Source organism: Pezoporus flaviventris, unplaced genomic scaffold (assembly GCF_033815535.1).
Source record: "Pezoporus flaviventris isolate CSIRO_AGI_PZ_B2104156 unplaced genomic scaffold, CSIRO_AGI_Pfla_v1 ptg000096l, whole genome shotgun sequence".
Lineage (NCBI taxonomy): Eukaryota > Metazoa > Chordata > Aves > Psittaciformes > Psittacidae > Pezoporus > Pezoporus flaviventris.
The window spans coordinates 3,147,043-3,162,801 of NW_026892644.1; the positions used below are offsets into that span (position 1 = coordinate 3,147,043).

Consider the following 15,759-nt stretch of genomic DNA (forward strand, 5'->3'; position numbering starts at 1 on the left):
AGGTGGCTTCTCTAGCAACCTGCTTTCCTATGTCAACTTTAACATAACTACCTCTAGCAACACATTCACATGAAACTGAAGAGAGGCAGCTGAGGAGTGCCCAGCACTAATCACATCTATTACATATAGCATCAAGACAGCTCTGCCACTTACTGCCTTGCAGTAATGACTGCTATCACTATCAAGTATACTGTGTGACAAAAGGGAAGGCATGAAATGAGCAGTGAGGTATTAATGCAAATGGTAAGACCTAGGGTATTCCAAGAACAAAATAACTGGAGTTGGAAGAGAAGGCAATAATGCATATCACCCCTCTTTTCAGAAGCAGTGGATCTGCATCTTCTCAGATAATACTAGTGAAGACTGGGAAACCCTTAGTCTAAGTCATTATTCACATGAGAAGGATTGCAATTGGTGACATAAACTACAAAGGAGAAACCAACACAGGATGTTTTTTAAAAAATGCAGTTATCTCTGGCTGCTTCAAAGCCGTTTCCCACAAGATCACAGATGACAGTCTCCATGGCACACTGCAGCTGAAACACAGAAACTAGATATATCTTTCTTTTTCATCTTCTGCATGTCAGACAACTGCTAAAACCTACACTGATTTCTTTGGAAACATCATGCACATGAGTGAATTCCTAATACGGAAGAGAAACTGCAGATTAATTTGGGTAAATGCTAAATTCTGTTTTGAAAATTATTAATTCTGCAGTAATCATATAGAGTTTGTGTGCTGGGAAGCCCATGCTCTAATGAAAACACTGTTGCCAGCTAGGAAGGTTTGTAATTTTACTATTAGGTCAGGTCACTTCTGAAAATTGAGTCAATTTGCTGCAAATTTGAAGCAACATTGTTCCACTGGAAAGGGCCACCTCGTTCTCATATCACATCAAGTCAAATCCAGTGGATTTTAACAGCTCTGATTTGGATTTAGCCAGGCATCAATGAGAACAGAATTCAGGTATCTGTCCTTAGCATAAACTTCTTAAAGAAAGCCCCAGCGCTGGCAAAGCAGAGCTAGTCCTAAATTGGACTACCTGTTCATTGTGCCCTGGAGTGAGATTTTACATTGCTGAATGACAAGCTCTTTGCTGAGTCAGATTCATCACATAGGCAAAAATATGTGATTACCTTACAGAGGGCAGCTGAGCTATAAGTTCAAGGAATGGCATAGGAGTTGGTACAAGCACAAAATCAAGCCCCATGCATTTACAACACTGGGGAACAAAGCAAAGTTAGGAAGTGCTGATACTGTGATGAGAATCTGGAGCTGTAGTTACTGGTTTCAACCCTGATGATTTCAGCCAAGATATACTAACTATACAAACATGCTTACTTGTAGTACTTAGGAAGAGAGAAATGAGTTTTTATTGCATCAATTGGTATTATTGAAAAAAGCAAAATAAAAAAAATGCTTCCAGGTAAACAAGCCATCTTCAAGGCACTGGTTCACAACAGTTCTGAGTCTGCCTCTGGTTTTGTCTTTTTCATCAGTGGTAAAAATAAGAGTATAGATACCTGGGAATCAAAAAGTACCAAATAAGGACACTACATTATCAAATTACAGAAGCGAGAAAACACTGCACTATATATACTGTGTATTAATGTTATTATTTTTCTTTAAACAAGTTGATATTTATCTGTGCAACTTCTAATTATCATTAATTCTTTAGTCATATCATTATGAGCTTTAGTTTTTTCCTATTCCAGTTAACATAAAGCTTCTTATTTCACATTATTTTACGGATACAATACCCACATTTTTCACAATATTTCATCCTACAGATATGAGGGATATTCTGGCCAATGGAGCCACAGCTAAGTTACTGGAGTTACTGTTTATTCCTACTGTGAGTTGACATATGGACATCAGACAGTATAACCTAGGTTTATTGAAGAATATCAGCACCCTTATGTCCCAAATTAAGGCAAGAGCAACAGAAATTTAACAGGCTGACATGGGGAGTGGTTAATGCATACAGCAAGAACACCCCACCCCACCCCAAACTGTACTGAAGCTACAAACACACTAAAAAAAAATATTTTGAGTTGCTGAATATAACATAAACCTTGGCAGAAAGATTTTGGAACAATGATTTTTACTGTTTATAGGCTATATTATTATAAAGGCCTTTTCTCTTCCATTTTTTAAACATTTGTAGCCAAGGCAGCCTATGGAGGGAGGTTAGTGAAACTGGTGGGTCACACAATGACAAGCTAAAGCTGCACCAAAGGCTTGCAGATGATGTTAAAGCTTTATCTCACAGTTTCCTCTGCCCTCAGCAGGATCAACCTTGTTATTAAGTGAGGTCTCTCTCACACACTGACTGCCATACAACATACCAATTCCATCACTGGCCAAGTAGCAAGACCAAAGCCTTGATTAGGTCTTTAAAACCCTCCTTTTGTTATTCCCCAAGTGTGGCAGCAATCTGCATGTAGGCCTTATCAAATTTCGCTGCTGGTCATGACATCTTGCCAAATGACCTGAACAAATCTCACAGAGGTAGTTGTCACTACTGCTAAGTAGCACTGTTGCATGCTGCTAAATGGTCTCCCGGGTTTAGGTCACAACTAATACATTTAACTGATACGTTTCAGAAGAGTAAGTTTTTTTGCATACATACCTCTCTTCCCTGAGAGTAAAAGTGCACTGCTATTTGCTTTGTTACCTAATGAGAGGTGAACAGCCAGTGCATGGAGAAGGGAAGCTACTTCAGAGCAACGCTCAGTGCGCTGTGAATCAAGAGCACCACCACCACCAGAACAGTGCTGTTTGCAGTATGAAACGCCATGGAACAGCCAACAGAAGTGCCACTTTCTCCTCACAAAGTCCAAATAAAAAGAGCACACAAAAGAGGGATTTGTCTGTGCTGCTCAAAGCAGCATTAACTCTGCCTCTGTATTCAGTGACCCCATCAGATGGGTCACAGTGCACACTGGCATACAGCCCTTGCCTGCAGAGCCACCCACAGCAATGCAAGAGACCAGGATGGAGACCACAGGGTGAATCTCTCTCCTCCTCTCCCTGCTTCCCCCTCTGAGAGCTCATATTTTAGATGTCCCAGTCCAGCCAAGCCCACTCAATTTTTGTGCCTCTCCTGTCCTTTTCCCCTTTGAAAGGCTTGGTTTTTCCTCCCTCGCATAGCCTTTTCTTTACAATGCTTGTATATAGAAGATCATTGTACTATTGTTCATAAAGTGCTAGGAGATGAATGGAGTTACGTAACTGCCAGTTTTTACCATTTTTTAGAATGATGGAAAAGTAAAATGGGAATGTAGACTTCCCTTGGGGCCAGGCTAAGCAAACTAACATTACCGCTGTCACAAAGGAATATCCACTTCAGCATCCCCAAAATGGAAGAATGGAAGGGTAATGCATTTCAGTACATACTGTCCTGCACGTAACGACAAGCCATTACTAACTATGGCATGTAGGCATGCATGGGGTGAGAAATATTCTGTGATGTAGCTCCTAGTAAAGGAAGTTTACAAAAAAGTGTTAGGGTTTGACTTTGTTTTTTTGGTTTTGGTTTTTTTTTTTTTTTTTACATTTACAGTGATTTGCTGTTCGTTAAGCTCTGCTATCTTGTGGCTTTTGATATTCCAAAGAGGTTTTATTCAGTTTGCTATTCATTCCAGGTCAGCTAACATAAACTCAATAATGGTTTGGACAGATTTCCTTCTTGTAATGAGCCTAGAATTGGCATACACAGCCTAAACTCTTCCTGTTTCACATCTGCAGGAGCTTTCTCAGAGTGATTTGGCTCTCCCTTTCTTATATTTTTTCAGTGGAAATTTGCATCAACATGTTACAAGGCTTCTGCACTGTCTGTATCCCAGACACAGACACATGCTGCCTACTGAACTCAATGAAGCTTCTTGACACCAAAATCAATTATAGCAAAAGCTGGTTCTCACTGCAGGAAAGTCCAATTACACTCTCATCTGGGCCAAAGCTTCAATTCTTCATGCAGACAATGCTAATACTCAGCCTGCAACTGTTCATGTCAAAGCGACTGCTCTGATAGGTGAGCAGTGGCTGCAGGAAGAGGCAGTCTTTCTATAGTAAGGATCTGGTGCTCTGATTTACAGAGCACCACCACTTGTTTTCAGGCTCACAAACTCTGCCATGCACCTAAATATTTGCACCAAAGTCCAGTGGGAACTAATGGCTCAAAGGTTTCAGCAGGGTATGTAGTTCATCTTTTAAATAACTATCTCAAAGATCAGCGCATCCAAAAATACCTGCTGAGCAATGTTTACTTAAGCATGTGCTTAAAGCTGAGCTCAAACTAAGTGCTTTGCTGAATTGTGATCAATCCATGTTTCTGGTCATATTACTCAGTTTCTGCCAACAACCTCTCTTATTAGAAAGCAAATCCTCTGCTGCCTTATAAGCCAATAGAATGCATCCTTGTAAAGAAGGTGTCAAGGCTGAGTTTGCCTGAGCTGTGCTTGACAACTGTTTAGAAAGCCGATCCAAACAAATATTTTTAACCACATTTTGAGAATAATTGGTTTTCTTTTCATTGGAAAGTTCTCTTTGTTTATTATGGAAATATGTAGCGTGTTCTTTCTAACTGAAGGTTGAGGAATGAATTCACAAGCTTGCATATAACCCTGTGCAGTAGTCAGGGCATTCTGCTCTCAGAGCTTGGTCTTGATTGGGAAGAATTCTAGTCTCAGTTATAGCAGGGCACATATGCTGTAATCCAGAGCTGCATTTTGCAGATTGGTTCCAGTGGGAAGACCGCAGCACCTTGCAAGACCAAGTCCTGGGTTATCTCTGCAAACACGCAGAAGGGTTCAACAAGCAGTTGTGATAACATAACAGTTCACTGCCACTGAAGGGTGAGGATTTCACTCCTCCCTGCTTCCTCACTTCCCTATAACTGTGGACCTTCTCCATCCCTTCCTAGCACTGGCTCTGGCAATCACTTGCTTTACAACTCACTAATTTGACAGAAAAAGATCTACTTTGTTCTTGTTGTTGCTACATTGGATTTTCTGCCAGATTAGTGAGGTCAAGCAGCTCCTGGAAGAGAAGGCAGCACTTATTACACTTGTATTTGCACAAGGACAGAATCAATTCAGGGTTAGTAACAAAAAGACACAATGGGAGGAAGAAAACTGAAAAGGAAGGAGGAATAGAAGGCCTTCCCTTTTCATCAGTAATGCTGTCTTAAGATCAGCTCAGCCCACTCTCCATAGCCCTATATACATAATAATTATAATAATAACAGTAATTACTGTTAGGTAATCCAAATCATTAATATCCAGAAGCCTTGCCCATAAGCAGGGTTCAACTGTTACATGAGGGGCTGCATATACACACTGCCCCAGCTCTAAGGAGCTGACAGCCTAATTTGGCACAATAAGCAATTAGAAGAGCAAAGTATGGAAGACAAAAGTGGTCAGGGAAGTGGAGGTAGTAGTTAGAGGAAGACATAACCAAACTTCAGCCCTGAAAGACTCACTGAATTGTTTGGTATATCAGGTGAATCAGATGGATTTAATCACTGAGAATAAATTAAACTACTTGCCGAGAAAGGAGCTTCACTGTATGGCTGTCAATGATTTAGATCTCAGCATGTGAAACAGGTGAGTATATCACCTTATATATATATATATCAGCCTTACCAAAGGGCTAATTATGCATTGCATTTCAACAAAAAAAGAACACCTCCCACTAAAGCGAACAGGAGATCTGCCCGAGTCAGGAGTGCAGCTGAACTGGGCACTTTGTGTATCAATCAGTCATGTTGCAAACAGTTTCTCAACATATTACAGCATCAATCCCCTTCTAAATAAACAAGCAAATCAACCAAGAAACCAACATCTAAAATTAATGTGAAAGATCCTGTTCTCTATTATCAGATTCGACATCCTTCCCCTCTCCCCAGGTTTTGGGCTGAGCAATGTTTGACAGCTCTTTATCCGAAACATGAAAAATACTACTTGCCTGGCACATACCATGCCTGTTTTATTGAAGAGGAAGGAAAAAAACATCATACATTTGGCCATTATCATTAAACAGCATGGTAAGGGACAAGTAAGCAGAGTCTGAGTTTGGATGAAAGAACGTCAAAGCACTGTTTTGCAAAGCTGATTTATATTTCTCACAGTTCATATATCTGAGATACCTGCATAAATTATAATCCTGATTTAGTATTTACTTAAGTTGTATTAGAAAACTTGTTAGAAACAAACCTTGAGCGTTGACAATCAAGACTTCTCTTTCTGCTAGTCTTGCTCTGCCATTGTATGTGGTGAAGGCATGAAACATCCTTCAGTAATAAAACAGAAGTTTCAGGGGAAAACAGAGTCCTTTGCAATAAAAACAATAACACAGCTTTTTGAGTTAAAGAAGCAACTTTGTGTCAGTCTTCACTAGTAAGTTGTACAGTGTTGTGTTATCATGACGAAGATAAGCTGTTATTTGTCTTTCAGCAACATCTTAACTGTAACATCCACAGCACTGAAAAGGTTTTGTTTGGAAATAAAAAGAAAACAAGGATGTGTTTTGATGAAAGGTGATGCTTTCCATCCAAGTCCAAGATATAAGCAATGGTTATTTAAGAGCACGGCATGCCATGTTAGACTCTTTCAAGTGCCATCCATTTCCAGTCTATGATAATTAAAACCAGTGAACTGTGTACATAAATGGTATGGATGAATAAAGGTAACTGATACACATGCCAAAGTAATCTGGAGTGTACACTGAAAATAGATTTGCAGATATTGCACTCATACTCTACCCTCTTCTTGTATCTATCCACTCCCTCGTGGTTTTACTCTGTTGTGCACTTGGATCCAAACCAGTAACAGCAGACAGTATTTTTTTCTCTTTGGGTCTCAAAAATCTAATGAAGACAGATATAAACCTGTAAAACTACAAAACTCACAAAAGATGCACATACTTTTTTTTTTTTTTTTTTTTTTTGAGTGGGGACAGTAAAGCACACGACTAAATTATTTAGAAATTCTGAAACAGCAAGGTAATTAATAAAGTTATTTATAAAGAAGTGTATCTACAGTATTTAATAATTTAAGGCTCACAAGAAACTAACATATCAATGACAACAGAAGTTTTCTGCTCTAGGGTTAAAAGCACCAAATTCACTTCACATACTACCTAACCAATCTGTACAGACCACAAGTGGAAAACTCAGAAAGTGCTGATCTGCTGATGTTCCTAGTGCTTTACGGATGTTTCATTTCACAGGAATAAGAAATCCCCTTTCAACCATAAATACAGTTATACAGATAGATAGAAAATATACTGGAACAATTTCAATTTGAAACTACAGTACAAAAACCTCAAACTCCCTCCCACCCAATCCATTCATTCTCCACACACGCATCCTCCAACTCTTTAATACTAAACATGGAGCAACTGAATTGGTTACAAATGACCCATTTAAAACCGACCGCCATTTGCCAAAATAAGTTTCTACAAATTAGATTTTGCACTGTTGTAATTTACCAGCTCCTGCATCATGGAGCATAGCTTGTTCTTAGTCTATTTTAAAAATAGGTGACCCTTTGTGTCATGGAAAAAGAACATAAAAACATGTTAAATATTCCTGGAGGACTACTCAGGACAGTGATCAATTTACAAAATATAGCCTGAGTTAAAAAAACTAACTGGTACCAAAATAATAATTATAGTAGTAAGTTTCTGACACCAGCAAATACTTCTGCATCTCTGAACTAACTCTCTCCTCTCCTTACAGGTCTGTTTCCCTGTTGGTGTCCAGACAGAGAGCATAGAGGGATTTTCTGAGATCTACGTTACTTTTTGCTTTGATATTGGTTTTCTCTAAGGAGCTGGTGCCATTGTTGAACCCCTCACTGTTTTCCAAGTGCACAACAGATTTGTTCAGAGAGTTTCTACTGGCTCTCCTCTTCACATCTCCCCCAGCTGTACTGCCCTGAGCACTACTGTGTTCATCTTTGAGAACAGCTTGCTCATGATCAGTCTCTCGGTGGTAGAAGTAATTGAAGTTGGACACAATGACAGGGACAGGCAGGGCGATGGTGAGCACACCCGCGATGGCACACAAAGAACCCACAATCTTGCCCCCCACGGTGACAGGTCGCATGTCCCCATATCCCACAGTGGTCATGGTTACCACTGCCCACCAGAAGGCATCAGGGATGCTGGAAAAATGAGACTCAGGGTCATCAGCTTCGGCAAAGTAGACAGCACTGGAGAATAGGATCACCCCGATGAAAAGGAAAAAGATGAGGAGGCCCAGCTCCCTCATGCTGGCTTTCAAGGTCTGTCCCAAGATCTGCAGCCCCTTGGAGTGCCTGGAGAGCTTGAAGATCCTGAAGACTCTGACCAGGCGGATGACTCTGAGGATGGCCAGGGACATGGCTTGCTGCTGGCCCCCACCCCCATTGCTGCTGCCAGTCCCAGGCTGATGCTGCTGGGCCAGCTCAGTTCCCAGGGTGATGAAGTAGGGGATGATGGCCACGATGTCGATGATGTTCATGATGTTGCGGGAGAATTCAGATTTGCTGGGGCAGGCGAAGAAGCGGACAAGGAGCTCAAAGGTGAACCAGATAACACATGTGGTCTCAATGATGAAGAAGGGGTCAGAGAGACTACTGGGTGGCTGCATGGGTTGGGGTTCCACAGTCGTGCCATTCAAACCTCCACTTTGTGTGGGCTGGGGCACAGGCATCTCTCTCTCATCCCTGAATTCTGGCAGGGTCTCCAGGCAGAAGGTGATGATGGAGATGAGGATGACCAGCACGGAGACAATGGCGATGGCTCGGGCTGAGCTGGAGCTCTCAGGGTACTCAAAGATGAGCCAGACCTGTCGCTGGAACTCATTATGGGGCAGGGGCTTTTCCTCCTCTTTGATGAAGCCCTCGTCCTCCCGGAAGCGCTCCATGGCCTCCTCACCCAACTGGTAGAAGCGGATCTCATCGGCAAAGACATCGATGGAGACATTGACGGGCCGACGGAGCTTGCCCCCGGACTGATAGAAGTAGAGGATCCCGTCGAAGCTGGGCCGGTTGCGGTCGAAGAAGTACTCGTTGCGGAGCGGGTCGAAGTAACGCATGCGCTTATCCGGGTCCCCCAGCAGCGTGTCGGGGAACTGATTGAGGGTGCCGAGCTGGGTCTCGAAGCGCAGCCCCGAGATGTTGATCAGCACCCGTTGGTGGTGCATGGCGCCCTGGTTCGCCACCGCCGCCGCCGCCGCCTCCTCCTCCTCCTCCTCGCCCGCCACCGCCATGGCCATGCCCCGGCGGTGCCCCCCTTCCTCCGAAGGGCCCATTTCCATCCCCGCACCACGGCGCGGCGGCGGCTGCGGTGGCGGTTGGAGCGTAGGGGCCGCTCCGCGCTCTGCCGCCCGCTCGTTGGGGCTGCACGCGCTGCCGCTGCGGCGCCTCTCGCCGCCTCCCCGAGGGGCAAGCGGGGGCCGCTCCTCGTCCTCCGGCGGCGGCGGCGGCGGCGGGGCACCCTCCTTGCCGTCGTTCAGCCGTGGAGCGGCAGCGGCGGAGCCGGCGACGTGCAGCAAGTTGCCCCTCCGCCGAGCCCGGGCACTGCCGCCGGCCGTGGCATCTTCGCTGCCCGCGATGGCCGTGGTGCCGCCGTTCTCCAGAGTCACCAGCGCGATCTCCATGGGCAGCGGCGGCAGGAGGCAGGCGCGTCTGAGGCGGCGGGCATGCTGCGCTCGCCGCTCCTCCGCCGCTGCCGCCGCCGCCGCCGCCGCCGCCGGCGGACACCTCCGGCCGACCGCCCTGCCCTGCCCTGCCCTGCCCTGTTCTGCCCTGCCCTGCCCGCCTCCGCCTCACTGCGCGGCGGCGCACGGCCGACCGGCGGCCGGGGGAGCCGCCCGGGGACCCGGATATGAACGAGCGATCATTATATTATGGTCGCTTGACGTCAAAGAGGATCCCTTCTCCTCCGCGCTCCTGTGCCGGCACCGGGATGCCGTCTTCCCCCCGCCCCGCCCCCGCCCCGCGGGAGGGCTCCGCACCGGGGCAGCGACACGTTCCGGGCAGTGTATCGCACCCGTGGGGACCGCGACGGGCCCCCAGCAGAGCGGCTGCTGCGGATGCCGCAGGTGCCGCTGGACCGCGGCGGCGAAGGGATGTGGGGAGACGGACAGGGGCTTCGCGGCGGGGACCCGCTCCTGAGAAGCGGGAATCCCTCCTCCCCGTGGGGATTACGGTGCGGCCCCCACGCGTGGATTTCTCGCTAAAGGGGTTGCTCGCAGAGAGGGCTCTGGCTGTCAACCCGCAGTCCCCGGTAATGAAAATCATAATCGAAAGCCCAGGGGATTCCTGATGCCTCTTGGTGTGTGTGTGTACTCCCCTTCCCCCCCCCCCCCCCCCCCCCCCCCCCAGCGTAATGAGAACAAAGGAAGGGATTGGGTATTTTGGGGTATTTTTTTTTCAGTTTTGCTTGTTCTCTCTCCCCCCCCCCCCCCCGCATTCCCCCCAGTTTATCATGGTGCAGCTCCAAAAGATGCTTCCAAAGCCAGCAGGTGACAACATTTCTATCGGGTTACCTTCATGTTGGCATTTGCAAACTGTACTTTACCTTTGATGCATTTTTAAACCCACATCCAGGGCTGATATGTTTCAGTAGATGCACATTTTATTAAAAAAAAAAAAAAGGAATTGAAGCAGTTTTACACAGTGACTTCAATTACAGTTCAGTAATACAATCAATGCTAAGATCTTATTTGCTATATTCATGAACCCATCTATTCTACTGAAGATCTACATGGGAATATACTAAATATGTATACAAATACTATAGGCTTAAACCATATATATATATCTCTATTCCGGCAGAGTTTCTCGGTTTCAAACAAAATATGTATAGAAAATACTAAGTGAAAGACCATTTTGCTTTTCAGTTGGCATCGCTGCAGTGACATTTTTACTCAGTCCTTGTGGTAGTACTGACAGCTCCCTCAAAAAGTTTACCTAGATTCAGAGGGATTAGTGGGTTTTCACTTAATTTAAAATGTTACCTCTGTGCATGAAATATGCCCAAAGATGTTAGAAACAGTGCCCAAAAAGAAAACCGTGATTACATTAACTGGTTACTGTAAGATATAAATTGCCCATAACACAACTGTGCCCCTTAATTTACTTTGAGAACTCTGTCACAGAATGGCTGACCTGTTCTGCCAGTGTTTGAAGTGAAGGACCACTTCTGTCACACAAGTATTTTCCTAGTTGCAAAATGACAGATAAGTTTTCTAGAGCAGCCCTTTTAAAATAATGGCCCTTTAATTTACAGTTATTTAATGGAATAATGTATTAAACCTGCAAAATGTGTATAACACCTTTTGGGACCAGGAAACTGCGATAAATACAGACACACTTGTGCACCCCAGCAAGTATTGGCTCATCTGTTTTCAGTGAATGCCAGGGATTATATCTGTAGGAAGAGCTTGCACACTGGTTTTCCAGCTCTGTCAGCTCTTGTAATGCAAGATAATTCTCCCTCTAAACCTTACCTCAGAAATAACACTTTATTTCAAGAGGAAACATCCCTAGACATGTCCATACAGATCTCCCAGAGGCATTGCCAGTCAAAATCATTAACTTGCACCCCAGGAACTGTGGCACCTGGCTGTCACAACCACCTTCGGAGTCTGCTCAGCGACTAGGTCCCTTTCACAGGGCCAGTCACAGGCATCCACAGACACTCAACTGTGCTTTCACCTGCATATGAATGTAACCAGGTACACAACATAAAACTGATGACTTGCTGGCACGTGTGCCTGCTCCCTCACCTCTCTGCTTTTTTCATTATGATTTAGCAAGAAGTATTTTTTACCCTGAGCACATACATGCACGCAATCAGTCCCTTAGACTCTAGCCCATCCACACCAAAACTTAACCATTCTCTCCAGCTCCCACTGCCACTCGGTTCTTCTAATCCAGTTATAATAACTTGTTGTCATGCTCTCTGACTTGGGTGTTGCTTTTCCTCCCCCTACCCGGTCCACACAGCACTCTTAGTGGCTTACCCTGCAGAGTCATTTGCAGGTTTTCTCCTGTGGCTGGATAAGGGGCTAGTAAATGGGACTGCCCTGGATAGGCAGCCTCAAGGGGCTGGTTAAATGCAGTTCTTCTAAGAGTCCCCACTTTACCAGCTAGCACCAATGAGGGGCTTACACAAGCTTTGCAGAAGAAACTCTGTTCAGGCTAGAGATTCTTTATCTTCTACCTAAAGGCAGGCTGCATCCCCAATGGCACCTTAACTGCCATGGGGAGAAAAGAATGATCATATCTTTATGTCCTGTACATGCTGGAGGCATGCCTGTGCTCAGACCTGTGTAATCATGGGCACCTGCACCACGTAGGAGATAGCTGTAACTGCCTCGCTTGTGCTGCTGCATTTTCGGCTTTGCACTGGCCTCCCCTGTTCTCAGGTACTGGGGCAGATGCAACTGGCTGATCCAAGATGTCATGGGCTGACGAGCACCACCCAATACATTACATAGAAAAGGCAGTGATGTGGCTGCTGGGAGCTGTCATTCAATGGTGGTATTCCTTTAGTCATACACAAACGCAGATACACACACACTACACACTCTCTGGTACACCTGACTAAGGTATGACCTTAGGGACATCCAGTCTTTTCACAAATACTCCCTTTTGGGCCACCCCTGTCACTGACAGTGGCTGTGGAGCTGCAGCATCACAAAAATAAAAGTACAACGCTGAGATGTGGAGAGATGCACACACCAGCCTCTAGAGGCTTAATCTGCCCACAGCCCTCCTCCTCAGTGGTGGCAGGACTAGATGCGTCTGCTTTGACACATTTTGTGGGGTCAGGGACCCCATGAATGTTCCTCAGGGGGTAACACGGGTGACTCATTTTTTTCCTCTCTGTGTGTTAACTAAACAATTTGCCCATCATGGCAGATGGTGAGGAAGTCAACTGAAGCTGAGAGGAAACTGAACGGGTTAAAAACAAATCCATGTCTCCTCCACTTGGTTAATTCCCCAGCAGCCTGATCCTGTGTTGAGATGATTCAGGCCAGAGAGAGAGACTGCCACAGTCCCCAGGGGAGACCCTAGAGAAAAGACTCATATTTCCTGTTCAGGAGGATTAAGTACAAGGCCATTGACAAATCACAGTAAACATCTGGATGTGAGCACTCCATCTATCAAGCCCTAATCCACTAAGTTATTCATTAAAGAATTCAGCAAAATCACACTGGTTTATATATAGGGTCGGCTGGTTTTTAATGTTTTGCTTGGAGGGGTTTTGTACCTGTATCAACAGATTTTTATTTACTTCACAAAGCAATCTACTGTAGTCTGCTTTTCCTTAATTAATTGTTTAGAATTTTTTTTTACCCTTTTTTTTCAAAAAAAAAAAAACACCACAAACAACAAACCCACACTCTGCCAATATTTTCTGATAGCATAAAAAATAAAAAAAAAAATCCAATAGGTAAAACCCAGCCACTTTCCTGCGTTTTATATTTTTGCAGTTTTAAGCCCAAGTCCCTCTGGAAGCTTTCCAGCACACAGTGATGGAAAAAACATTAAATAGTAATTGATTTTCTTTTCTGTATTTTGTTTTGATTAAAATGGGAATCCCTCTCATTTATCTTCAGAGAAAAAGTAACCATTGAGTAAATGGTCTGGTTAATTCAAAAGTAATTTGATCAGAACATCCATAATTTACATTGACTTGAACAGCAGGAAAGATGCTGAGCACTACCAGATATCAAGCTTATTCATTTAAGTAGACTACTTACATTATACATCTTGTGAACAAAAACTACTAAGAACATATAATAACTCACATTTTATAAGGGGGTGACTTGCACACAACTGTGCCCTTAGAAGTCATCTGGTAAGCTTGAATAACACTCCAGTCTGCTTACACGCAGACCAGACCAGACCATGTAGCTGAGCGCATTGTTTTTCACACAGCTGTGCCATCTTGTTTCCAGTGACATCTGCAGGCTTTACCATTGATATTGGTGGAATCAGCATTTGGCCCAGAGGTTTATATAAATCCAGCTGTGACAGGATATTTTCAATTCACCCTCAAAGCTTTGGACTCTGCCAGACAGCATGAATCATCCAAACTTGCAATTTATAATTTTCAGCCCTTTTGACTTACAGTGCATTGCTGTGATGTAATATTTAACTCTAGGGACTTGATCTTAAAGGGGAAATCTCATTCTGTGCCTTTATTCTCTTTTAAATTCCTGGAGCACATACCTCTGTCTACCCTAGGTTTTTGCTCTTGTCACAACAGGATGCCCCACGTGTTCAGTGCCAACTGTGATAACCCAGTTTAAAACAGGAATGAAAAACGAGTACAATCCGAAGGAGCAAAGAATCAAGACCTGCAGAACCACTCAGCTATACCTATGCAATTTTATCTGTACTGCTAGTACAAATAATCTTACAAGTTAATTTTTTTTGCATCAGTGCTTTTGTAGTGGCTGTACTCCATGCCAACATCTATTTCTGTATGCAAAGCATGGTGTTTCTGAGCAAACCTAATCCTTCCTTATCATTCAACTGAAAATACTTCATTTTCATCCTATGGCTATTGAACTCATGCTGAAAAAAGCCCTTCCCAATTCAAAGTACAAGATCAGGCCACTCAAGCTGTGAGGAAGAGGGACAGGAATAGATAGATCAAAGATTGCATGTGTAGGACGAATAGTTACAGTGGCACGTGGTTGAGGTGATCAATCAGAAGTTGTCAGGTGGCAAATTCATACTTTTGTATTTGTTACCAGCTATGTGGCTAGTCACAGTCCATAATCCACTGCAGTAAGCTCTGTCATACACAGACACAAATTAAACTGCATGGGCTGCTAAAAAAAAAGCTAAATGGCATGTTTGCAAATGTATACATTTAAAAAATGAGTGGATTTGCAAAAACATTGAGTGAGCTCATCCAAATTTTCTGCTCATTTCTATTTTTTAAGCAGTCACTCAGACAGTTTAAAATAACTCATTCACAATTATTAATTATTGAATATTTTATATTTAATAATATATTTAATTATTATTTCATTATTTAAGGATACATTCAAAATTATGAATGTATCAAGAAAAATCAAAATTTGTGATGCTTAGTCTGTTATAAAATTATTAGTGAATTCTTGAAATTAGTAACTACAGTCTGAAAAAGCTTATGTGAGGGGAAGCTAAGTTGAGATCTACTTGTGATTCCCTCACATATAGAAAAAAAAGCTAAATTCATTATATTTTTTTGTAAGCACAGATAATTTAGCCAGCTGCAGGAAAGCATGCTCTACCATGAAAATAGGGTCCAAATGTACTGATGGTTTAAGCAGGATAAGGCCATAAGTGCATCATTAAGTGGATAGGAGTAATGAAACAGCTTTACTTGCACTAAGTCTCCAATGCTGGAGAGGCCTCAGGGGAAGACCTCAACATGAATACACTATGTTAGATACACAGCAGCTTTTTTTCCCCTGCCTCACCAAACAAAGGGAAAAATCGAAGACCCACCCAGAGATTTTTATTCTTTAAAGCTCTAGCAAAAGAAGCATTCTTGTATGCAAAAGCAGTACAGTTTATACCGTAGGTAGCATGGAAAAATATTTGGCAGGTAGAAAAACAGCTAGCACATAGATGTAAAATAAGCCCTGCTTTGCTTTTCATACTCACCAGTGAAAATCAGAAGAAAGACTACTCAAGTCAAAGGAATGAGATTTATGATGTATCATTGTGGTAATGTGAGCAAATCCTTTGTGTATG

At 43.6% G+C, this 15,759-nt stretch overlaps 1 protein-coding gene across 1 annotated transcript; it reads right to left on the minus strand.

The window, feature by feature from the left end:
* Positions 1-7,008: 7,008 nt before the first annotated feature.
* LOC133281194 (potassium voltage-gated channel subfamily A member 5-like) lies at positions 7,009-10,333 on the minus strand. Its single transcript, XM_061476468.1, has one exon. It carries the CDS (start codon positions 9,648-9,650, stop codon positions 7,740-7,742), a length of 1,911 nt encoding a protein of 636 aa, XP_061332452.1. The 5' UTR covers positions 9,651-10,333; the 3' UTR covers positions 7,009-7,739.
* Between the last annotated feature and the right edge of the window lie 5,426 nt (positions 10,334-15,759).